Below are 26,008 nucleotides of genomic sequence, written 5' to 3' on the forward strand. Positions count from 1 at the left end.
CATGAAAAGATGCTCAGCATCACTAGTCATTAGGTAAATGCAACTTAAAACCACGAGATAACCACTTCACACCTAGTGTGAAGCCTATAATCAAGATGTATAGGGGAGGATAAAGAAAAATTGAAAACCTTATATATACATTGCTGGTAGGAATGTAAACTGGTACAGTTGCTATGCAAAAAGAGTTTGGTTGTTCTTCAAAAACTTAACATAGTTACTATTTGACTCAGCCATTTCATCCTTAATTATAGACCCAAGAGAAATGAAAACATATATCCACACAAACCTATACATGAATGTTCATAGCATTATTCATAATAGCCGAAAAGTGCAAACAACCCAAGTATCCACCGATTTGATGGATGAATAAAATGTGATATATCCATAAAATGGAATATTATTCAGCCATAAACAGGAACGAAGTACTGATACATGCTACAACATGGACAAACCTTGAAAACATTATGCTAAGTGAAAAAAAGTTAAACACAAAAGGCTTTGTGTCTGACTTTTGTATGATTCCATTTATATGAAATGTCCAGCATAGGCAAGTCCACAGAGACAGAAATATTAGTGGTTTCCAAGGGAGGATGGGAGGGGGAATGGGAAGTGACTGCTTAATGGTACAGGGTTTCTTTTTGGGGTGATGAAAATTTCTGGAATTAGAAGGTGGTGATGAGAATTAGAAGGTGGTGATGACTACACAACATTATGAACCCACTGAATTTGTACTGCTTTAAATGGTTAAAAATTTGAATTTTATCTCAACAGAAACATTTTTTAAAACTTTAATGTGCACACAGATTCCCTGGGGGTCTCATTAAAATGTAGATTCTGATTCAGGAGGTCTGGGCAGGGCCCCAAATTCTGCATTTTTGATAAGCTCCCAGGTGACACCCCTGTTGTTCACCTACGGCCACATTTTGAGTAACAAGTTTACTCAAAGGGCCCTTCCACTGTGTCGCCTTACGATTCTGCGCCTCAGGTGCCTCACCTCTTGAACTAACTCCTGCCCTGTCCACCCCTATAAATAAGGAGGGCGGAAGTACAGGTCTGAGCCTGCAGGGGGTGTGAGCCTCAGCGCATGGGAGCAGATGGAGAAGGGGCTGTGGCTGCAGGGGTCACTGTCAGCAGACACAGAGGGGACCAAAGGAGTAGCTTTTATTTTGCACAAAGCTGAGGAAGGCAGGCCAGAACGCACAGCTCTGTTCTCAGAGGAGAGCTGTTGTATCACTGCCAGCTGTTGGGTCGCTCCTGCTCTGGTGCTCAAAGGCGATCTGAAAGAAAGGGGGCGGCCTCGGAGTGAGCAAACAGGGTGCTGAAGGCTGCCTGCCCTCCCCTCCCAGTCCCCTGGGGACTCCTGTGCCAGGACGCAGGGCTCGAGGGAGCAGGTGGCAATCCCTCCACTGCCAATCAGAGGGATGCCAGGCTTCCCTGATAGGGTTTGGTGGCGGCAGAGGAGTAGAAGGGAGATGGTAGGAGCTGTGACATGTGTAAATGGCCAGGGAAGGAGGCAGCTGCTCTGAGTCAGGGTGGTGCTGAGAGTGGAACTCTTCCAGGTGCCCTTACCCGATGCTGGGCTGCAGCAACCCCGGGGGTGGGGGCAGAGAACACTTGGGGTGAGCCCGGGGGATGCTTCCCACTTCTGTCCCAAGGAGGAGCTGGAGCCTCCCTGGCTTGTCCAGGCTACACCATGGGGGTAGAGCAGCCGTCCCCACCCTGCTGCCCAGCCCTGGAGGCTGTCATCTCTGCTACCTGAGCTGCTCACCGTCTCCTCTCCGAGGAGGTCAGGGATCAGGCTGAAGGGGCCCGGGGGCAGATTCCAGGCCAGCTCCTCCAGCTGAGCCAGCAAGCCTTTCACTTCTGCTTCCAGGTGCTCCACCGTCTTCTCCACCGTCTAGAGCAAGGAGAGAAGTTGGGGGTGGAGGGGGAGGAGTAGAGGATAAGAGTGGTGCCAAGTCCCACTTAATCAGCCATGTCCTAAGGAGCACCTGGAAGTCCAGTAGGGTGCAGTGGGGAGAGAACTGGGTGCCAGGGGACCTGGGTCCTCTTGGTTCAGGCTCTGCCCTTGCCTGCCTCTCAGTTCCCCAGATAACAAAATCCTAGGAGCTCACTCTCTAAGGCTGCTCCTGGCTCTGGCACTCAGGGGTTTTACCCAGTCATTGGGTTGGGGCTTGGAGGGACTCTGGGATTCCTTTTTCCCTTTCAGGATGTCACCACTGGGAGCTCACATTCCTTTTGTTGCCCCGCCCCCTGGTGGCAATTCTGCCAAATGACAGTACTGGGATTTTGAAATTTTCTTTATTCAGGGTTCTTAACTTTTTTCGCAAATGAACCCCATTAGCAGTCTGGTGAAACCTACAGACCGCCATCAGAAAAAATGCTTTCATTGAAAAAAATAAAACATACAGGATTTCCAGGGTATAAACTGATTAAAATATCATTAAAGTATTAAAAATTAAATTTTGATATAAACATTTATGTATTTATTAACTTATTTAAGTAACACCAGGTCTAACAACTACTGAAATTTTGACATACTGATTAGAGTAAACAATATATTGAGATATTCACAATGACTGACTATAATGGGATGAAATTATCTGTGATTTCTATTGCCGACAAAGTCACAGTACTGTTAATACTCCTGCAGTTTGTTGTCTGTATTTATAGTGAATGAGAATGCTAAATCTCAGCTAAAGGTTTTTGAAAATGAAGTGCAATTTTTTTTCCCCACACAAGTTCATGGACCCCAGGTTACAAACCGTGGCTGTGTAACAAAACACTGCAATTGAATTTCCACCTTCTCATCCGGTGATTATGGGGAGATCTCTGGCTGGTGGGAAGCAAGGTCCCGGGGAGGCAGGGTCTGTTGGGGGCTGGGCAGCCTAACAGCCCAGGTAGGGCAGGGAGATGTTTAACATAGTGGCCAGGGAACAGGATTGGCCCAGATTTCCCCAATTTTCCAAAGCAAGATTGGCCTGAACCCTCCAAAGCCACCAGCCTGGCAGGTGGTCCTGAAGCTGCATGCCCTCTCAGGTCATTACCTCCTCTATGACGTCTAACCGGCCATGGACAGCCATGTGTCTGTCACACCCTGCAGTCCGAGCTGGGTCTCCTCGGGAGGGGATGAAGGGTTCAGCAGCTGTAGGAAAACAAGTCTTGTCACTGTGGGGCCCTCCGTTTCCCTGTAACATTAGAGACTCCTGCAAACACGGGGCTCAAGGGAGGTGGGTCCTAAAAACAGTCCAAAGAGAAGCAGAGGAAGGCTCAGTGTGGATCAGGGTGTGAGTGTAGGGTTGCCCCAATCACTCACTTGGCCATGGTCTCCTACAGACCCAAGTAGGCTTCCTCAAGGAGGTGCTGCCTGAACTGGGTAAGAAAAGGAAGGGAGGAAAGGTTTCAGCCAGAAGGAACGGCATGTGCAAAGATAGGAATGAAATAGCATGGCTCAGTGCACAAACCCTCAGGAAGCCTGAAGTGGCTGGAAAGTACAGGGTGGGTGGGAGATGAGACTGGAGAGGTGGATCGTGGAAACAAGGCCAGGCCCTAATAAACCAATCACGATGCTTGTTTTGGGGTTTATCTTAATAGGAGAGTCATGCAGTCATATGTGAACTTTTAAAATACAGAGAATGGATTGGAGAGATTTGTCTTTGAAGGCAGGAAGTTACTGCAGTAAGCAGCGTAAGAAGTGATGAAAGGAGGCAGTAACCGCAGGAAGAGAGGAAGAAAATGCATGGAGATGTTGTAGTAATAGCATTGACATTGGTGACCAGTTAGTAACATCTGACACGAGTGAGTGCTAAACAAATGTGTTAACTCAGTCAACCTCTACAACCAATTATTACCCCCAATTTACACATAAGGAAATGGACGCACAGAGAGGTGAAATGATACGTCTAACGTCACACAGCTAGTAAGCGGAAGATCTGAGGTTCAACTTGTTCAACATCATTTTCCTCCCCAACGTTGGCTCCTCCTTGGTTCCTAACACCACCAACCTTCACACCAGGAGTCTTAGAGCCCGGGTTTTGAGCTCAAGTTGCAGTGTTGGTGGCTCCGAGATACTTGCAGGGCGTATGGGTTGGCTGAGTCCTTGGAGAACACGGACACACAGAAAGGAGGATGCTGCCCAGAAACAAGGAGAAGCCAAGAGCTTTCAGAAGGATGAAGCAGTCAGCATGGCCTAAAGCAGCATGGAGGTCTAGCGAGATAAGGACTCAGAGCAACAGAGAAGTCGATGCTGAATGCCATCCCAGCGCTTTTAGTGGAGAGGTGCCGACAGAGCCAAGTCTAGTCGCAGTGGGATGAGAAGGGAAGGAAAAGTCAGGAGGAGGAAACTAAGATCCTGGAAAACATTTCCATGAAGCTTGGCTGTGAAGGAAGGGACATCAGATCACAAGGTGTAAAGAAGTGTTTATTGTTGTTGTTTCCAGGCTTTTAAGCACTGAGGAAACGCAACCATGCTTATAGCCTGAGGACAGGAAGAAGCCAGGAGAACTGAAAGAATGCATTTCCTGAAGAGATGTGGGGCCACGGAATCCAGAAATGGTGGTGGGGGTAGGGGTCACATGTGGAAGGAAGAGAGAGGAAACGCAGCAAAAATGGGTAAAAAAAGTTCTACTTAAAGGGCCAAGAAGTTGAGTGAGTCCCACCTGATGGCCTCTATTCACTCGGTAAAGTAAGAGGGGACTCATCTGCTGAAAATTCATGTAGGGTTAGGAAAGAGGAGATCGAGTTGTGAAGTAGTTATCAGGAATTCTGTGATTGGGTTGTTAGACACAGCCACTAAAATGGGAGCCATGGTGAAAGTATTTCCACCATGGAAACTGACAAATGCTTTGTTTGTTTGTTTTCCGAGAGCCAGTGTATCAGCACGCCCCTGGGTAAGAAGCTTGAATAAAGAGAGGGATAAAAAGGGATGAGGAGAATGAGGAAGGCAGTTAGGAGGATGATGCAGAACAACCTGACATCACAAGGAAGCCCTCCCGCAGCAGCTCAGCAGGTGGGTGTAAGCAGCAAAGACAGATGGCTGATGAGCTGAAACCTGGGAGTCTGTGGCATGAGTGCGGTGAAGAACAAGAGTGCAAAGGAACTGAGGATTCGACCAGCAAGGGCTTAAGGGGACGAGCTCTGGCATCTAGCTTGAATAACGAAGGAGAAGGCAATAAGAGGGCCAATAATTGGGAGAAATGGAGGGGCTGAAGGCACTGGAGATCTCAATGAGATGATGGGAGTAACAGAAGGAACAAGTGATAAGGGATATTGCAATTTTAGCTTTTAGAGGTAGAGCAGCTTCACAGTGACAATACCAAGGCTGTGGGCATCTGAAGCAGAGCAGGGGTAAGAGTTATTGGACTTGATCTTTGTAGATGCAAAACTCTTGTAAGACCTCGATGTTGGCTGGGTTGCCCGAGGGGACATATAAAGTTGCCCAGGAGGTTGACAGGTCTTGAGGTAAGGATAGTGAGCCATTTTGCTGGTGATGAATGTATAACTCTGAAGGCTGAGTGACTTGTCTGAGATCACACAGTCAGCAAACGACTGGACCCCAGGCACCCTGGCCTTCCCCTGGCCCCACCTCAGCCAGCTGGCCTTCTGGAGCTCTGCCAGAGTCCCCATGCCCTGAGAGTCTCTGGTCTCAACTCTCTCTGGATCTCAGCTCTTCCGCTCAGGGGCGAGAACCAAGCGCAGGGGCAAAACTTCCTTCCACTCTGAGCAGCTTTTGCGGAGAACAGTTTGGGTTTTTACATTCTCCCCTTCATTATGTCCATCCACTGAACTTAGAAAAATCTCTTCAAAAAACAATGGTCTTGGGACTTACCTGGTGGTCCAGTGGTAAAGAACCCACCTTCCAATGCAGGGGATGCGGGTTCGATCCCTGGTCGGGGAACTAAGATCCCACGTGCCGTGGGGCAACTAAGCCTGCACGCCACAACTACCGAGCTCGTGTGCCTCAACTAGAGAGCCTGCGTGCCGCAAAACTACAGCCCACGCACCACAACTGCAGAGCCTGTGCACCTCAACAAAGATCCTGCGTGCCGCAGCTAAGACCTGATGCAGCCAAAAAAAAAAAAATAAAGAAAATAAATAAATAAATAAACAACAACAATGGTCTTCTTGTTGACTTTAGGGAGGGAGGGGAATGTTATAACTTTGGTTATTTTTTTTAAAGGGAGCCTTTCAGAGATCTATACTGAAAATATTTATAGGTAAAATGCTATGATGTCTTGGCTTTACTTCAAAATAATCCAGGCCTGGGAGTGGGAGGAGGCATGGGTGGGAGTATTGAGCAAACAAGATTGGCCGAGATTGGTAACTGTTGAAATTGGGTTATGCGGATGTGGGGTTAATTCTCTTATTCTCTCTACTTCTGTACATATGGTTTGAAATTTTCCATAATAAAAGCCAGTTCTCTGATGGGGTTGTTAGCAAAAAGCAGAAGCCATGGGCTTCGTGCATTGATACAGAATGTTCAGGATGGGTGTCGGGCGGGGGAGGGGGTGGTCTGAGAGACCCCACCTGGAGGGCTGGGCTCCATTCTGGGCCATTCATCGTGAGAAGGCTTTTGACAGGCAGAGGCAGGGCTAAAGGGGCCACCGTGAAGGGACTCCTGATTTTTTTTTTTTTTTTAAACAACAGCTCCTGTTTATTTTTTATTTTTATTTATTTATTTATTTATGGCTGTGTTGGGTCTTCGTTTCTGTGCGAGGGCTTTCTCTAGTTGCGGCGAGCGGGGGCCACTCTTCATCGCGGTGCGCGGGCCTCTCACTGTCGCGGCCTCTCTTGTTGCGGAGCACAGGCTCCAGACGCGCAGGCTCAGTAGCTGTGGCTCACGGGGCCAGTTGCTCCGCGGCATGTGGGATCTTCCCAGACCAGGGCTCGAACCCGTGTCCCCTGCATCGGCAGGCAGACTCTCAACCACTGCGCCACCAGGGAAGCCCGGGACTCCTGATTTTGACTGCTTTGTGTCAGCTGAAAAAACTGGGGTGCTCAGCTAGAGAGAAAAGACTTCAAGGGGGCAGGCAGAGCTTTTTTCACCCAAATAGAGGGCTGTCTGGGAAGAGGGGTTCTGTCCTGGTCTAGGTCCAGGCCCACACACACCCTCTGCAAGCTCCGCCCAGGGGCCTTAGGCCGAGCCTTTCCCCTGAGTCCTACCCGCCCTCTCCCAGACCCTAAAGTACTCTTCCCCCTCCTCCCAGCTTAGGCCAAGAGGAAGCAGCAAGACCCTGCCGGCCAAGTGGGGCTCTGCCAGCTCTCTAAGTCACGAACAACATGAATCTGCTCCCTCCCTCCCTCAGCCTAAAACATCCTGTTCTCTACGTGTCAGCGATGAGGTCTAACTTGGCTCCCAAACCCCTCCAGGGAAGAGGCTGGCCTGAGGTTGCTCTCCACATCACACAGCGCTAATCCATCACATCTGGACACAACTGCGCCCTGGGCTGCACCGCACAACTGTCTGTGAGCTCATCCAGGCCTCCCGAGGAGCTCTGCTGAGACTGAGCTGGGGCAGAGCAAGGCCACCCTGCCCTGCTGCTCTCTCCCCCATGTGGGTGCTCATGACATTGACCTCAGCGCATGATGGCAGAAAACACTGCAGACCTCCGTTCCCAGCCATGAATTGGTGCGGGCCCGTGGGAACTTTCTTCTCCCTGAGCCTCTGCTGCCTCCTCTGTAAACAGGGTTTGGGGGCGGGGGCGGAGGCACCGCCAGATGCAGCTCATCCAAGGTTTGCCTCTGTCTTTCAGGCCTCAAAAATTAGCTACAAAGACCGAACAAGGATGAGTCAAGGACAAGTTGCTTCTTGGCCCAGAAGCTCCAGCAAGGCAAGAACTGGGCAAGGACTCCCTTTGCTTCGTGCTTCCTCACCAGTAGAAAGGGGCTCACAATAACGCCAGGTTCACGGGGCTTTGGGGAAGCTCAGACCAGAGGAAGAGTGGGGGAAGCTGAAGGATTATCACGACTGACCATGGGCGGCCAAGGCTGTGGTTCCCGGTGCTCCCTTCCCTCCTTCGATCCCGCCCTCCCTGACCTGGCCAGTTGGGAAATGGACCTTCTTGGATGCAGGGTTGTTTTCTCTGGCGTGGCTTCCGCTCAGGGCCTGTGTGCACCCTGGACGGCGGGCGTGGGTGGAACATGGTGAGAGCAGGCTGCCGGTGGAGACGGGAGGCCCAGTGCAGGCACCAAGCTAACCTCTCCAGTTAAAGGGACATGGCCACTGGGCCTCCCCCCACCCCCGCCACTGACAGGCATAGGAGACCTTTTGTTTCTGGATCCGAACACTAAGAAGGCACACACAACTCAAATGATTTCTGACCCTGAAAGGTGCTGCTTTGACCAGCCACACTTGTCACTTGAGGGTTAATTCCATTTGACCACAGTCAATATAATAGTATAATAAATTTGACCACATTTGATATTTGTATTAAAATTTGTGCTTCATTCCAAACCATCAGTGGTTTTTTTTTTTTATTTTTTAGTCAGAAGAACACTATTTTCAAACAACTATGTGAAGAACTCTAGTCTATGGATGTGCTCTGGCTGAAACAGGAGAGGGACCCTTGAGCGCCCTAAGAGGGAGCTCAGATGCTGAGGAACATTTTTGTTTTGTTTTGTTTTGTTTTGGGAGCGATATGTTCTGTCTCCCTTGTCCTCTGGTCATTTTCCAGTTGTGGATTTGAGCCTTGCCGATCACTCTGAGAGCTTACCAATGTCATTCCAATACAGTCGGCGTCTGGTTAAGTGAGGATACAAGCTGAGCTGCTGCAACAAAGAGCCCCCCTCAATCACACATGTGTTTCTTTCTCACATATCAGTTCAGAGGTGAGCTGGCTGATGGTCAGGGCTGGCAGGGAGCTCCGCTCTCGAAGGCCATCCAGGAAACCAGATCCCTTCTACCTTGGAATATGGTGTTTTATAATCCACTGGGTTATAAAGTACTAGAACATTCCTAAACCCCCACCATGCTGAGGTCTAGGAAGCCATCCAGGATAAACCTCTCTCCACACACTGTGCACAGAACACAGGTTTGGGAGTCAGAGGCACGGTCCCACCTCCACTGAACTGTGTTCTTTGCCTCTGACTCAGCTTCGTCTGTGAGGGATCTGCCCTGGTCTGTCTACTTGGTGGGACTGCTGTGTTGATCCAAGGGGCTCCTGCATTTGAAGTTGCCTTGGAACTGCCAGATGATGTGCAAATGCCATGTAGGTCACTCACCAGGTGGACTGGAGACTAAGCAGGTCAGTGAAAGCCCCTGCAGCCCCGCCTCTCCACCTGGAGCCAGTGCTCTTCGCTAGATCACTCTGACCAGGTCTCCTCAAGATGGGGAGGCGTCTGCTCTAGGACTATACCTGTGCAGGGGTCCAAGGGATGCTTGGGAGGGGCTTCTCCAACAAGCACACAGAGGGCTCAGGGCTGACCGGGCTCTCTGGGCTCTGTTACAAGCCAACCCCACTTGCTGGATCCTTAGTTTCTTTACCTTTAGAATGGGCACAACCATACTCTATATTTGAAGCGACTGTCAATTTGTGATCAGTTATTATGGGCCAAGCTTTTTGTTGAGTGCTTACCTGCATTAACTCATTTAATTCTACCTGTGAGCTCAATACTCTTACTTATCAGTTTTTCATAGATTAGAAAACCAAAGATCAAAGAGGTTGAGTAACATGCCCAAGACTACACTGCTAGTAGGTAGTGGGGACAGGATTTGAATCCTACCTGCAAGACACTGTCTATACTATGTTCTGGCAGTTCTGTGATGAGTTAAGGGCCTCCTATCTTGGGGGTCTCAGCTGCCTCCTTTGTAAAATGGGGGGCTGGACAGGAATGGGGCAAAGGGGACCTATACACATGACATCTTTGCACCTGTCTTGAGGCCCAACAAGAGCCCAACTGTGTACGTTGGATCAAATTGTCTTTGAGAGCTTCACTCCCCACAACATCCATTTTTGTAAGAAGAAATGCAGTGATCATCACCATAGCCCTTCAGCATCTTCCTCTTCCACCCAAAGCAAAAAGCAGAATCCCAATGGAAGACAGACGTCCACAGGGACCTGGAATGGTGGTGGACAGTGAGAGCTTCCCCCCGTGGGCCCCAAGGCATGGGTGAGAATGGCTAATAGAACTAGGCTCTAGGACTTGATATCCCTCTGATAGCAAAATAGGAAAGGAACTCAACTGAAGCCTTAAATTAAAAAAAAAAAATCCTCTACAAGTAGCACAAAACAGTCTGCTTCACTCAACACATAAAGAACTTTTATAGATCAATATGAAAAAATCCCATCACCACGATGGAAAAGTCTAAGACAATTCACAAGAATTAGCAGAAATGACCAATATGCCTTTGAAGAAAAATCCAACCTTGGTAGTAATCAAAGAAATGAAAATTAAAGCAATAAACCATCTTAAAGTATTCTTGCAAGAAAAAAAAATATATCTAACTGGAATTAGATGAAGCTTCTAGATCTAACTACCAGTTTATAGACAATACAGGGGAGAGAACATTTAAATGACACCTGGGGGATGCAATCAGCTAAAATTTAAATGGGAAAACCCTTACAAGACTTAACAACCCAGTTTCTTCAACAAATAAATTTTAAGAAAAAAGAGGCGAAAAAGAACTTACTAAAGCAACTTAAAACTTACTAAAAGAAACTTAACGGATATATCAACCAAAAGCAATGTGTGTACCTTATTTGGATCAAACCAAATATAAAAACATCACACAATCAGGGACAGTTGAACGCTGATTGGATATTTGATGACATTATGGAATTATTGTCCATTTTTAGGGAGTGATAATGGTATTGTTATTAAAAGATGATTTATCTTTTAGAAATACATAAGGCAATACTTACAGATAAAAATATATAATGCCTGGAATTTCCTTTAAAATAATCTGAGGGAGGGGAGAGAAGGTGGGGATGATAGATGAATCCAAATCTGTCAGGAATCCATTCTTGTTGAAACAGAGTGAGGGGCACATGGGGGTTCACTATACTATTCTTTTTTTTTTTATTATTCTTTTTCAAATCCTTTTCCCATTTAGGTTGTTACATAATATTGAGCAGTGTTCCCTGTGCTGTACAATAGGTCCTTGTTGGGCATCCATTTTAAATACAGCAGTTTGTACATGTCAGTTCCAAACTCCCTAAGTATCCCTCCCCCACCTCCCAACCATAAGTTCGTTCTCTAAGTCTGTGAGTCTGTTTCTGTTTTGTAAATAAGTTCATTTCTATCATTTTTTTTAGATTCCGCATATAAGCAATATCGTATTTGTCTTTCTCTGTCTGACTTACTTCACTCAGTATGACAATCTCTAGGTCTCTGTTCTGTGTTTATATCCAACAGATTTGATAATCAACCATTAAGAAAAACCATGGTATACTGTCTGAAGTCTGAAAGGTTATACACAAAAATGTGTGAACTCAGTGTGAAATTACATTAATATGTTTATACTCTCCTCTTTTTTTTTTTCTTAATCTGGAGCAATGAGGATGATCAGGAGGAAAATAATGTTTAAAAATGGCTTTAAGCTAAAATGTATATACCAGTCATAGCTAAAGGGGCCACAAAAAGTCTGCCACTGTGGGCAGCCAGCTTCTCCCGCTGGGGGAGCACAGACTCGGCTTTGTCCCCTCAGTTCCTGGAGGTGGGGACTCCAGCAAGATGGGGCAGGGCGGGGAGGCAGGGAAAAAGGACAGCACCTGGGCTGGGCTCTGTGCTGCGTGGTCCCAGCCACTCCTCACGCAGCCTGTGAGGAAAGGGTTGTTGGTCCTCCTTAGCCAACCTCAGTGGAGAACTGGGCCTCAGAGAGCTCAGTGGAGCTGTCTGAGGGGACGAGGGAAGGAGCCAATGTGTGTTGACAGATGTTCTGTGCTGGGTACTTCCCTTTCATCCAGCTCTGCTGGTGGGTACCATTCTCCCCAAGTTACAGAAGAGGAAATAGCTTCAGAGAGGTGACATGACTCACCCAAGGTCACTCAGCCAGGGGCTGCCCAGGATCAAGACCGGCCTCAACCCTTTCCCTGGATGCCCACTCCCACAGTTCCCTGTGCCTGAAAGGGGCTGGGCCAGGGGTCAGGGGAGCTTCCATCTTAACACAGGGCAGGGTGACTCACAGCCACCAGCTCCAGGTTGATGGGGGAGCAGCCTTAAGTGTGGACAAGGGCCTGGCTGAGGGGGCAGGCTCCCTGGATGCCTGGAGAGACTGAGCCTTCCCCTCGCCCGTACAACTGGGATGGGCATCAGCTGCCTCTGGCTGAGGCCAGCAAGAGACCCTGGGTAAATGGGAATGTGGCTTGTAAAGTGCTGTATAAAGTGCAGTCTTGGGGTGGTGGAAGGAACACCTGTGCATACAGTAAGTCCATCTGCAGCCACCCTGTCCGAGCCTCACCTGTGAAGGGGCAGCACTAAGACTGCTGTCAGGGAAGGGTAGAAGGGACAGGGCACGGCAAGGAACCCAGCCAGTGGAGCACCCAGAGGGCCTCTCCCTCCCGCAGCCTCCTCCCCACCCACCCAAGGCAGCTCAGGCCCTCAGGGAAGCTCTCCAAAAGGCTGACAACTGGCCTCCTCCACAGACTGCAGAAGCCCCTCAGACCACCTGGCAGGTAAAGCCGTGGCCTCCAGGGGCCGCCTGCCTGGGCCCTGACCGGCTGTGCTGGGCCAGGCCTGGGTCCTCTCCCTGTTGGAGCTTGGCTTCCCAGGAAATTCCCCAAGAAAACCAGGCCTGGGCGCCTCTGCAGGCCCTCTGGGCAGGGCTGGTCTGGAGGGTGGGGAGCCGGGGCTGCCCCACCCTGCAGACTTGACCATCCACCTTGTGATCCTGGTCTCCTCCTCTCTTTCCTCTTGACCTGGGGCAATGGGTCTCTCCACTCCCTCTCTCCTTTTTTGTCTCTCTCAAATCTGCCTCTCTTCCTCAATATCCTCTCTTTCTCTCTCCCCCACCCCCGTTCTCTCTCCCCAACCCCCTTTCTCTTGCCATTTTAGTTCCTCTATTTCCTTCCCTCTTGTTCCGTTAGCGTCTCAAACTCCTTTTTCTCTCTGTCCTCATTCATAGTTCAGACCCATCTGTCTACCTCCAAAGTTTCTTATCTGTCCCAGCCTCTCCCTTGCCCTCTGTATTCTTCCCTCTCTCCTTTGTAATTCTCTCTGTTCCTCTGCCTTTATTCTCTCTGCCTTTTTTGTCTCCGTCTTTCTCTCCAATTTCTCTCACCATCTTTCTCTCTCTCTCTCTCTGCATCTCCCTCTTTCTCCATCGCTCTCTCTCCATCTGGCTTCGTTCCCATCTCCCTCCCTCTTCCCTCCCTCTCTCCAGCTCCTTTCTCGCGGTCCGCGGTCTCCCCGACCCTCGCCCCGCGCCCGGGCCCCACTCACCGGTGAAGGCACCCGAGGCGCGGAGCAGGGCAAGCCCGGCCAGCGCGCAGAGCAGGGGCCGCATGCTGCCGGCTGGCGGAGCGCAGCGCCGCGTCTGCCCGCTGCCGCCCTCCCCGCCCTCCCCGCCCTTCCCGGGATCGCGCCGCCCGGCCCGGGAGGAAATGCTCGCAGTCCCCGCCAAGATTCCTGGGCGGCTCCGGGCTTTCTAGCTCGAGCGAGCCCGCCCCCTCCAGAGACCCCGCGGGCGGAGGGGCGACGCGCCAGGCTGGGCGCCTCCCCTGGAGGGGGCCGCGCTCTGAGCCCCCGCGCCTCCCCCGAGCCCGAGCGCAGAAGAGTGGGCGATGGAGCCGGGGGTCCAGTGATCCGTTATGAGCCCATTTCACAGACCGGCGGACTGCAGTTTCGAGAGAAGTGCCACCCACACCTGTGGCACGGGATCTGAATTCCTGACTGCACGGAGTGTGGAAGCTTTTCTCTGCCCACCAGGAACAAGTAATCAACTCTCATGACATCGGACAGAGTGTTCAGCACATACTTAAGGTCTGTACTAGTTAGTGTTAGGTAAACTTTGGAGGGGGGAGAAAACGAAATAATTCTCATATTCACATGTCTGCACTTGAGGAGTTCGTGGTCTAGTGACCACCCTACTATTAATGAACAGTAGCTAAGCTTTGCTTGATTTATTCTACATACGCCATCTCTCAGATCTTCACTGCACCCCCATCAGGAGTGCATCATTACGTCCATTCTGCAGACCAAGAAATTGAGGCTCAGAGATGTTAAGAGCCTTGCCAATAGTCACACACCTGGTGTAATGTGGAGTCAGGATTTGAATCCAGTTCTGTTCCCGGTAGATAATAATATATTGATACAATGTATTGGTGAGAGCCGGGTTCTTTCTCCATTCTAAGCAAACCCAGAGTAAGAGCGGGGTGGGTTTTTCGGTTAACTTCAAATCATCTCCACCTCCCTCCAGTTTAAAACACAATAGTTGAACCTTCACCTATGGGACACACCCACTCAACAAATGAAAAAAAGAAAAAAAAAAGTTAAGATTTGGGAAAATAAAAAGCAAAAGCCATAGCCCTGACATCTGCACTGCAGAGCCTTGAGTGCATGTCCTGGCTGCCAGTGGAGCCCCTTCATCACCAAGCCCAGGAGTATGTTTTTATCCATCAAGGGGCCCCCTTTAGGGTTAACTGGAGCCCTTGCAGATCAAGGCTGCACCTCTGCCTTCTCTATTCCTGACTGTGGCTGTGCAATTGTACAAATATAGTCACCACACTAACCAATAATCCTTCCTTCTCACTTCTTCCTCCAGATAATAGCCTCAGGAACAGAAATTCAGGTTTTGAGTCAGCAGATCTTGGACAAAGACTTGGATCTAAATTTTTAAAAAGCTCTCTTGGGAATTGGGATGCCCACATGAACTGGCTCAAAAGAAGGATTTACTTCAGAAATGCCAAGAAGTTGTCACACTTGGTAATAGGACTTTCTTGGTAGTTTACCTCGGTGGGAAGTTGTCAAAGAACAGTCAAACCCACAGGTTTGCAGCTCAGAATGAGTGAGCTGCCTAATATTTTGAATTTGCAATAAAAACAACATATATACAATACTCTCTTTTTGTGGTAGAGGCACAAAGTAATAAAGCATGCAGGGTAAAACCCCTCCCTGTCACAGAAACTCCCCCTAACCGGTGATTCTGTTACAGACCAGGCTTCTTGGCCTTCTTAATCAACAGAAATTGTTAAGAAGCCAGACAAGAAATTCAGGCAAGGCTTTATTGGGACTGGTGCTGCAGCACAAGGGAGTGAAAACAAGTAACAGTTTCCCTTGCTTGCTCTCTGCGGGGGAGGGGAGGCTGAGCTGGTTCCTTATGTGGGGTGAGGGTAGGGGTGGGTCCAGGGGTCTTGCTGGAGGGGTGGTCAGGTGGTCTGCCCACCCCCTTGGTGGTGCTGTGTGCAGGGCTCATGCACAGTACTTTGCTTTTGCTCGCGGTTCCTCAGAAGTGGCAGTTGGGTTTTTGGTCTTTTTGTATCTTGTTGTTCCTAATTTGTCCCAACTGCCCATGCACGCAGTTATTTTTAGTCCCGTATAGTTTCTTTGTATTATGTTGCTGGAGGAGACATTCGTCCAGGTGCAAGCACTGCAGCAAAGGGTTCCCGGTCCCAGGTCCCAGCCTGTATCAATTCCAGTCAAGTTCCCTCAGCTTGGTGGGCTCTTCCAGTTCCTTGTCTGTGCATTCCCTATCCATCTAATATAAATTCAGACACAAATATATAAACATAGGATTGAATAATATATTTTTGGGATTTGCTTTCACATTCATGTCCATCTCAGTCATAACACCAAATCTTAAAGATCATTCTATGTTAGTACACCTAAATCTGAGACAGGCAAAATATCTCATGATTGAAGCCACTATTTTTGTCCAGATAATCCCCTGTTGATGGACATGGAGTTTGTTTCCTTGTGTTTTTTTCCAATATAAAGCATGCTTCAGTGAACATCCTTTTGCATATATCTTTATGTATATATTACATAATTCTGTATTTCTGAAAGGCCTTAGGAATCCTGGAAGAGGAATCAGTGATTCAGAGGGCCTTTTAACATTTTGCTAGATATGCTAAAGGCTCTTACTAAGCCCAGAGGAGGGGCGGGGCACTGAGAGCAAGGCTCCAAGGTGCACCCAGTTACATTGTAGTCTATGTTGGAGTTGTGCTGCAGGGGGCGCCATTTACATAAAATACTTCTGGAGTGGGAAGAGCTGAAGTTGTAGATCTGGCAGCCCTGTACATTCTCCAGCACTGAATATTTATCTTTTGATATTTTGACAGTTTGATGATGAAAAAAACTTACCTTTTTGCTTCTATTTACATGCTATTTAGTGAGTGAAGTTGAGCTTTTTTTAAAAAAAAATTAATTAATTAATTAATTTTTATGGCTGTGTTGGGTCTTCGTTTCTGTGCGAGGGCTCCCTCCAGTCGCGGCAAGCTGGGGCCACTCTTCATCGCGGTGCGCGGGCCTCTCACTATCGCGGCCCCTCTCGTTGCGGAGCACAGGCTCCAGACGCGCAGGCTCAGCAATTGTGGCTCACGGGCCCAGTGGCTCCGCGGCATGTGGGATCCTCCCAGACCAGGGTTCGAACTCACGTCCCCTGCATTGACAGGCAGACTCTCAACCACTGCGCCACCAGGGAAGCCAGAAGTTGAGTTTTATTTGCCTAGTCAAATACTTTTTTCTATTTTTCCCTCTTTTCTTTACATATTCTGATTATTAATCCAACAATGCCTGATATATATGTTGGCGATGTTTTCTTCCATTCTTCTATTGTCTTTAACTTTCTTTGTGATATCTTTCATCATACAGAAGTTTTAGATATTTAGGTAGCCAAATTTCTCAGTATTGTCTTTTATGGCTTCTAGATTTTACAACTTGCTTATGATTCCTCACATCAGGACTATAAAAGTATTTTCCAACATTTTCTTCAAATAGCTTAAAGTTTTTTTAAAGGTGTAACCTCTAATACTTCTAGAATTTTTATGTGGTTCCGAGGAACGATTCAAGCTTAAATTATTTTCCCACATGGACATCTAAATAACCTGCTCTTTATTGCATAGTCCATCCTTTAGCCACTAATTTGAACATAAAACAAATTGCTGGTTTAGCTATTCATACCCAAGTAGAGGTCCAAAAAAAATCTCTTGCCATCATGTCTGTTATAAGGTCAGAGAAACAAAACTAAAATAAGCTTATCATTTCAATAAATACTGAAACTATTATCTGATGAAATTAAATAGCCATCCCATACTTAAAAACAACAAACTCTAAGAGGTAGAAATAAAGAAAATAAAAGTACACTTTCTTCATAACTACTTTTACCTTACACAACTGGTTTGCACATACCTGCAGGAGAAAGGAGAGTGGCATCCTTTATGAAGCCAGGAATGAGGTAAAGACACCATCCATCACCACTATTAATTATCTGTGGTCTGATTGATGCAATAAAGTACAAGTGAAAAGAAGAGTTATCATAAAGAAGACAAAATACTGATATTAGTAGAAGATTCAATTGCTTTCTCAAAAAATCCAGTAGAGCTAAAAGAACTACTTGAATTACTCAGTAAATTGGATGGATTTAAGGTAAGTGTTTGGCAATCAACTTATTTCCTGATACCAACAGAAGCCAACCCAAACATATGAAGGAAAACTTCTGGGCAGGATGATAAGGACCCAGTTTGCTAATGTCCTCCTTCCAGTGTTCTCTAGAAATAGCCAGTGAAGTTGAAAATAGGGGAAACTAGGGAAATATGCCAACCATATGCTGGGCCTCAAAGCAAGTTGGTGGCCAGTTGGGACTGATGACAATAAGTATCATTATTTATTATTACTCTGATATCTGCTAAACTTCTTTGAAACAGGTTGTGCTCAGGCTGTCCATATGTTATTTCATTTAATCCTCGCCCCAAGACACATAAAAGGAAGGTGTCTTTATCTCCTTTTCAGATAAGATATATTTTAATTTATTTACTTTTTTTTATTTTTGGCTGCACTGGGTCTCTGTTGCTGCACCCGGACTTTTCTCTAGTTGAGGCGAGCCGGGGCTGTTCTATGCTGCGGTGCACTGGCTTCTCATTGCAGTGGCCTCCCTTGTTGCGGAGCGCCGGCTCTAGAGCGCAGGCTCAGTAGTTGTGGCGCACCGACCCAGTTGTTCCGTGGCATGTGGGATCTTCCCGGGCCAGGCCTCGAACCCGTGTCCGCTGCATTGGCAGGCGGATTCTTAACCACTGCGCCACCAGGGAAGCCCAAGATATATTTTATTAAGTCAGAGGGCTGCAGAGCCCAGGTTGGAAGGCAGGTGGATCTGATTGTAAAACTCACTCTCTTAAGCATTATCAGGCCCCAGGTGAATAACTAGGTAGTGAGGAAATCTGGAGGGAGGTGGAGGTGGAGGTGGAGGTGGAAGAGGACAAATCGGGTATTTGGGGGCTCAGAGTGGCAAGTCCTTAAGCAGTTAGGGGGAGACGACCCCTAACTGCCTGAATAGTTGAAGTGCCATAATGTGCAAGCTTTCCTTTCCTCTAATGCTTCTGTCACCCTGGCAGGTAGCACCAAGATCCACGGTGAACACACACAGTTTGAGGCTTGGAGAAGTTAGGTGGTGGCCTAAGGTCACATAGAAATGTGGGGATTTGCTCCCAGGGTGCCAGTGCCCCCATAGGCAATGCTGCAGGATGTGCACGGCCTCCCAGCCTGGCCATGTTGTGGGGAAAATGGGGGCAGAGGGCATCTGGCAGGGTTTGTTCTCCTAGTCCGAACCCAAAGGCAAGGGGCCAAGGCAAGCAGGAAGTAGGGGCTGGCCATCCCTCTGGGGCTGGAGGCGGGAGAGAGGAACCACCCACTGAAAGGGCCTCAGTGGCTGGGAGGGTTGGAGCCACACAAAGCCTCCTTGTCTTCTTGTCTTGGTTCAGATAAGACCAGTTCCAGGCAGGCTTCAGCCCCGCGTGGGCCAGGCCACCCCCTCTCGGCACAGATGGAGCAGGGCTGCTAGCCCAGGGCCACACAAGTTACAGGCAGAGAGAGTGAACCAGTGGAGTATGGGTATAGATGCCTCTGTAGGGGATGGAAGGTGTGGGGGACCTAACAAGGTGAGATTTAAGAAGGTTTTTGTTTTTTTAAAAAAATCTACCCCCTTTCTGGCAAGCAGTCCCGAATTCTCCCAGTTAGGGGAAGATGTAGGAAGATAGGGAAATCTGCTGGGTACAGGGAGGAGTGAAGTGAGGATGGGGGTAGAGGCCTAATGTTAACAACTATAATATCAATAATGATAGTCGTAAAGGCCAACATTCATTGATGCTGACATTCATTGATTCTGACTTGGCGTCAAGCACTGTTCCAAGCACGACATGCTTGTTTCTCAGTTAATCTCGGCTGGTACTGTATGAGCAGGGCTCTGTGGTTATCCCAGAGGTTGGCAAGAGCGGTTTCCCACCCAGTGTTTTTTGAAGTGTGATGAATCCACATTAAAGGTGGAGGAAAACAGCCTAACGGGGTCCACCTGCTCAGTTTTCAGATACTTTTGCACAGATTCACATTGCTCAGTGTCAATTCAGTTCACTGTTAAAGCCATAGCCATTTCCCAAGAATGTGTTCATTTACGACTCTGGGATGCTTGTGGGCTTGGGAAGGTAGGTAGTCAGTTGGCATTTCCCCTAGTTCTGTGAGAACCTTGTCTGCAATGTTCTCTAGGGAGATGATCTCATTTTGCTCCTGGAGACCAGAGTTGGGGTAAAATATAAACCAAGAACACTCCCTGTGTACTGGCCTGGGTTCTTGGACTCTTTAATCAATAGAAATTGATAAGAGTCCAGACAAGAAATTCAGGCAAGGCTTTACTGGGACTTGTGCTGCAGCATGAGGGAATGAGAACAAGTAACGGGTGTCCTTGCTCTCTCCCTGAGGGAGGGCGAGCCGGTCCTTTAAATGTGGTTGATGCCAAAATCTTGGCTCCCTGTCCACCAATGCCGAATAGAAATACTGAGACAGTTTGGAGGCAGCAGAAAAGAGTAGCTTTATTCTTTTGCCAGGCAAAAGGGAAACACAGTAGGTTAGTGCCTCAAGAACTGTGCCCCCTTCCCTGGGGAATAGGGAAAGGTTATATAGCCCGGGGCTTCTGGTCTGGGGTAGGTGTAAGGCTCAAAGTAATTAAGGTCTTGCATTTCTTCTCTTCTGCAAATTCATGGCCAAAGTTGGCGTCAGGTGGCTCAGCAACCGGGTCTGGTGTCCCTGAAGTTATCACCAAGACCTTCTTTCTGAAATGAAGAGTGCTACAAGGGAGGGTAGGGGGAGAAGAAATGCCAGGTACAAAGGCTGATTCACATGGAGTCAGAGAGCAGTCAGCGTTGTGAAGGATGAGTCTAGCTGCAAGCGTTTGTTAGTAGTAACAGCTAAAGAATAACCAAGATTGCTTAACTCTTTCAGGCCTGTTTATGTTGTTTCCCCAGCCAGGTCATTGTTGCAAAGACGGGGTAACAATAACTCCTACCTCATGGCAGAAAATGTGAATTTCCCTACCTGCCTCTGAGGAGCTTTCCTGAGCTGGTCACTGTTGTTTCATCACCTTATTTATCTACAGGTTGGGAGTTCCCTGAGGGTAGAAAGGGTGTGAGCAATGCGCAGGCCTGCAGAGGCCCTCCGATGGAGTTAAGGGTTTCCAGGTGTTACCAAGTACAAGCTCACACTGCTCGCAACAGGACAGGCCAATAAATTCGAGAGGGGAGTTGTTGGGGGCAAGGAATAGTGACTTTATTCAGAAAGCCAGCAGACCGCATGGACTAGTTTCCCAAAGAAACATCTTGCCCAGGTTTGGATGCTAGTTTCTTTTATGGAACAAAGAGGGGGAGGTGAGGATGTAAAGTAAAAAAAAGGAGATATATTTCCTGGTTCTGGCCAGACTTCGGAGGGGATGTGTTAATTTCTTCATTCCTGAAGCCATTCACAGGGGGGCCTGGTCAGGATGTTTCCTGTGAGTTTAAACAAAGGTATTTTAGCTTAACCCTCAGGCATGGGAGGCAGGGTTTTCAGAGATGGGCTATTATGTATACTTTAAGGTATAGACCACATCCCTTTAGTGATAACTTGTAGCAAAAGCGATAGAATACAAAGGTTAAAGAAAAAGAAACAGATCCAATATGGAGTCAGATTTGTTGTTCCCTATTACACAGGGAGTCAGGAAAGTCAACTGCTGACCAAGTAAGAGCCAGCTGCTGACTCTGCTTCCTGAAGTAAGTGCAGAGTTAAGGCCCCATGAAGGGGGCCTTTGAACATGAGTAGGGTTTTTCTAAGCAAGATGTACTGTGTGCCATGGAGATTAGTGGGGTGTGAGTGGGTTGCAGGAGAGTGGGGAGCCATAAATCTGGGGGGATGTTTGGCCAGATTATTGAGAGCCTCGAATGCCACTCTCAGGAGAGTCAGCCTTTGTGCTGTAGGCAGAGGTGCTGGCAGGGTTTTTGGCTGAAGGATGACTCAATCATGCCAACCCTCTTCTCTTTTTAAAAAAACTTTTTGTTTTGAAATAAGTTTAGACTTACAAAAATAATACAGCGAGTTATTGAATATTTTTCACCAGCTTCCCCACATATTAACATCTTATGAACTGCAGTAGAATTATCAAAGTCAGGAAATTAACATTAATACAATGCTATTAAAGAAGCTACAGACTTTATGCATATGTCGCCGATTGTCTCACTACTGTTCTTTTTCTGGCCCAGGATGCAAGCCAGGATCCCACATTGATTCAGTTGTCATGTCTCTTTAGGCTCCTTTAATCTAGGACAGCTCCTGTCTTTTTTTTGTCTCTCATAATTTGACAGTTTTAAGAGTCCAGGCTAGTGAGTTTTGTCTTTCATAACCTTGACACTTCTGAAGAATATTGTCCAATTATTTTGTAGAATGTCCCTCAACTTGAACTTTTTTCATGAAGAGTTTGAGTTTATGCGTTTTTGTTTTGAGAATCTCCTATGAGTGATGCTGTGTTCTTCCAGTGCACCACATCAGAAGACACGTATGATATTGCTCTGTCTCATTATTGGTGATGTTAACTTTGAAAAGACGATGTGGTAAAGGTGATGTCTGCCAGGTTTTTCCATTGCAAAATTACTGCTTTCCCTTTTGTAACTAATGAGTATCTTGTGGGGAGGTCACTATTATACCCATCCTCAGCCTGGTGGAGGTAGCCCTTCTCCCAGACCTCTGGGCTGAGGATCATCTTTTCAGGCTCCAGTGGGCCTAAAATGACCTATCTCCTCAAATTTGTTTATTCTGATGGCTCTACCTTTCCATGATGTAAGCCTCATTGACTGTTGTTGGGAATATAAATTTGTACAGCCTTTGTGGAGGGCCATTTGCCAATGTCTACAACAATTTTATCTGTGTATACCCTTTGACTTTACAGTTTCACTTAGACAATGAAACACACAGATGACATATGGTGTACTAAGGAAATGTTACAGTAAATGAATTTCCCTTTTCTCCATATCCTTGCCAATGCTTTTTATTTGTTCCCTTTTTGATAATAGCCATTCTGACAGTGGGAAATTATATCTCATTGTGGTTTGATTTGCATTTCCCTGATGATTAATGATGTTAAGCATCTTTTCATGTGTCTGTTGACCATCTCTATGTCTTCTTTGGAAAAATGTCTATCCAGATCTGCACATTTTAAAATCAGCTTGTTTGGTTTTTTGCTATTGAGTTGTATGAGTTCTTCATATATTTTGTATATTAACATTTACAAATATCTACTCCCAGTTCGTAGGTGGCTTTTTCATTTTGTTCATAGTTTCCTTCGCTGTGCAAAAGCTTTTTAGTTTGATATAGCCCCATTTGTTTATTTTTGTTTCTTTTGCCTGAGACATATCCAAAAAAAAATTACTAATACTGATGTCAGAGAGCTTATTGCCTATGTTTTCTTCTAGAATCGAGTCTTACATTTAAGTCTGTGACCCATATTGAATTTACTTTTGTGCATGGTGTGAGAGAGTAGTCTAGTTTGATTCTTTTGAATGTAGCTGTCCAGTTTTCCCAACACCATTTTTTAAAGAGCCTGTCTTTTCTCCATTGTATATTCTTGCCTCCTTCGACATAGATTGTGTAGGTTCATTTCTGGGCTCTCTATTCAGTTCCCTTGATCTATGTGTTTGTTTTTGTGCCAGTACCACACTGTCTTGATTACTGTAGCTTTGTAGTATAGTTTGAAATCAGGGAGCATAATACCTCCAGCTTTGTTCTCCTTTCTCAAGATTGTTTTGGCTGTTCGGGGTCTTTGTGTTTCCATACAAATTTTAGAATTATTTGTTCTAGTTCTGTGAAAAATGCTCTTGATATTTTAATAAGGGTTGCATTGAATCTGTAGCCACTATGGAAAACCATATAGAGATTCCTCAAAAGATTAAAAATAGAATTGCCATATGATCCAGCAATTCCACTCCTGGGTAGTTATCTGAAGAAAACAAAAACATTAATTAGAAAGGATACATGCACCCCTGTGTTTATTACAGCATTATTTACAGTAGCCAAGATACAGAAGCAACCTAAGTGTCCATTAATAGATGAATGGATAAAGAAGATATGATATATATGTGTGCGTGTGTATACACACACACACACACACACACACACACACACATACAGTGGAATATTACTCAGCCATAAAAATAATGAAATCTTGCCATTTGTGACAACATGGATCCACCTAGAGGGTATTATGGTTAGTGAAAGAAGTCAGACAGAGAAAGACAAATACTGTATGATTTCACGTATATGTGGAATCTAAAAAACAAAACAAATGAACAAATATAGCAAAATAGAAGCAGAATTATAGATACAGAGAACAAAAAGGTGGTTGCCAGAGGGGATGGGGGTTTGGGGAGGAAAGAAATAGGTGAGAGAGATTAAAAGGTACAAACTTCCAGTTGCAGAATAAATGAGTGGCAGATGTTGATGCCAAAAGTCTTGGCTCTCTGTGCACCGATGCCAAAAAGAAATACGGAGACCGAGTTTTGGGGGAATGAGGAAAATGGCTTTAATCTTTGCCTGGCAAAGGGAGTAACAGCAGGCTAGCGCCTCAAGAACTGCGCCCCTCCTTTTCTGGGAATAGAGAGAGGTTTCTATCCCGGGGCTCATGGTCTGCAGGTAGATGATAAGGCTCAAAGCAATGAAGGACTTGCATTTTTTTGTCTTCAGCACATTCGTGGCCAAAGCTGGTGTCAGGTGGCTCATCACTGGGGTCTGGTGTCCCTGAAGTTATCGGCCAGTGACCTTCTTTCTGAAATGAAGAGTGCTACAAGGGAGTGTAGGGGGAGAAAAAATGCCAGGTGCAAAGGGTGATTCATATGGAGTCAGAGAGTAATCAGCTTTGTGAAGAACAGGTCTAGCTACAAGTGTTTGTTAGTAGTAACAGCTAAAGAATAACCAGAATTGCTTAACTCTTTTAGGCCTGTTTATGCTATTTCCCCAGCCTGCTCATTGTTTCCTTATTTTACTTGTTTATCAGAAAAGAAATGTCTCATTTCTGTTTTTACTGCAACAATATGAAATGTACAGTGTGGGGAATATAGTCAATAATTATGTAATATCTTTGCATGGTGACAGATGACAACTAGATTTATCATGGTGATCATTTTGAAATGTATAGAAATATCAAGTCACTATGTTGAGTAACAGGAACTAATACAGTGTTGTAGGTCAATTATAGTTCAAAAAACCCAATCACAGAAAGTCATCGAAAAAGAGATCAGATGTGTGGTTACCAGACATGGGGGGTGGTTGGAGGGGGAATTGGATGAAGGCAGCCAAAATGTACAAATCCCAATTATAAGACAAATAAGTACTAAGGATGTACTGTACAACATGATAAATATAATTAACACTGCTGTCTGTTATCTATTGTGTGAAAGTTGTTTGGAGAGTAAATCCTATGAGTTCTCATTAAGGAAAAAAATTTTTTCTCTATTCCTTTAATTTGGAATCTATATGAGATGGTGGATGTTCTCTAAACGTATTGCAATAATCATTTCATGATGTATGTTAGTCGAATCATTATGCTGTACACCTTAAACTTATACAGTGCTGTATGTCAGTAAAATTGTAAGTAAATAAATATTTACTGTAAGTAAATTAATTAATTCAATGAATGAACTCTATCTATGTACACCAGCATGGAATTACCTCCAAGATTTACTGTTGAATAAAGAAAGCAAGTTGCAGAAAAATGTGCATAATACAATCTCATCATGAACAAAAGAATGTCTGTGAGTCTGTGTGCATGTATATTATACGCTATTTTATTTATATATATAGAAAGAGCTGAAATCTAGACAAATGCACATTCAGCTGCTAATGGTGTAATCATTGTTATGCACAGGGATTAAGATGAGAGTGAGGGTACTAGTGTAACTGGGAACTTTATGTTAGACATTCTCATTGTTGAATGATTTGATGTTTCACAACAAGCACAGGATACATTTGTAATAGCAGTAACGACTCCTGTTGCAGCCACATTCATCTTTGTCCAGGAGAGGAAACTGACGTCCAGAGAAAGGGCCTTGCCCAAGTCCAGCCAGGAGGTTAGGAGCCAGGAGGTTAGCGGGGCGGCAGGAAGCAGACGAGAGAGCAAGACTGGGAGGGACCAGAGGTGAGCAAACAAGGCCCAGCTGGGGGAGACTGTGTAGCAAACGTGCTGAGTGTTAAGGGAGAAGAGGGGCTGGGCCCTGCCTCCCCAAACTCTGAGAGCTCCCTCATCCCTGAGAAAGTGGAGAACGGAGTTTTGAGCCCCAGCATAGGACACAGTCCCTGAGTGTGAAGGACCTGGTGGAGGTGACCATGATGCAGATTGAGGAAATGATGCCGAGGACAATCTAACTGCCTCTGAGTGAGATAGGGAGTGGGTGCCAGAGATCAGGGTGGAACAGCCCGGGACCCACTATTCCCACCTTCATCGCCCCCATTTTACAAATGGGATTGAGAACAGATAAGAAACCTGCCCAAGGTCACACTAGACTCCGAAGGCTGCTCTTCACTGCGGATGTGCCTCAGGCTATGGAAGTGCATCTTGCTAAGGGTCGATCCCCAA

General features: G+C 46.5%; 1 protein-coding gene and 1 long non-coding RNA gene across 3 annotated transcripts in view; one reads left to right on the forward strand and one right to left on the reverse strand.

The window, feature by feature from the left end:
* Positions 1-741: 741 nt before the first annotated feature.
* On the reverse strand, positions 742-13,488 carry PLAC9 (placenta associated 9). Of its 2 annotated transcripts, none has more exons than XM_068547984.1 (4): positions 13,378-13,488; positions 3,048-3,145; positions 1,756-1,897; positions 742-1,277 (listed from the first exon to the last, which is right to left on the reverse strand). In XM_068547984.1, the coding sequence occupies exons 1-4, from the start codon at positions 13,439-13,441 to the stop codon at positions 1,267-1,269; spliced, it is 315 nt and encodes a 104-aa protein (XP_068404085.1). In that variant the 5' UTR covers positions 13,442-13,488; the 3' UTR covers positions 742-1,266. The 2 variants fall into 2 exon arrangements, with proteins under 2 accessions (XP_068404085.1, XP_068404084.1); XM_068547983.1 differs by having other exon boundaries at positions 1,769-1,897; positions 13,378-13,485.
* Positions 12,784-26,008, forward strand: part of LOC137767250 (uncharacterized) — a 109,768-nt gene continuing 96,543 nt past the window's right edge. Inside the window, exon 1 of the long non-coding RNA XR_011074492.1 lies at positions 12,784-13,917. This is a non-coding gene — a long non-coding RNA (uncharacterized lncRNA). The remainder of the gene's footprint in view (positions 13,918-26,008) is intronic.

The sequence above is a fragment of the Eschrichtius robustus genome, chromosome 7 (assembly GCF_028021215.1).
Source record: "Eschrichtius robustus isolate mEscRob2 chromosome 7, mEscRob2.pri, whole genome shotgun sequence".
Taxonomy (NCBI): domain Eukaryota; kingdom Metazoa; phylum Chordata; class Mammalia; order Artiodactyla; family Eschrichtiidae; genus Eschrichtius; species Eschrichtius robustus.

Coding starts and splice junctions, on each gene's coding strand:
- PLAC9 (XM_068547983.1), bottom strand. CDS start 13,441: ATGCGGCCCCTGCTCTGCGCGCTGGCCGGGCTTGCCCTGCTCCGCGCC. Junction 1,898..3,047: donor GGTTAGACGTCATAGAGGAG/GTAATGACCTGA, acceptor TCCTTGCTCTAG/ACGGTGGAGAAGACGGTGGA. Junction 1,278..1,768: donor ACCTCCTCGGAGAGGAGACG/GTGAGCAGCTCA, acceptor CCTTTCTTTCAG/ATCGCCTTTGAGCACCAGAG.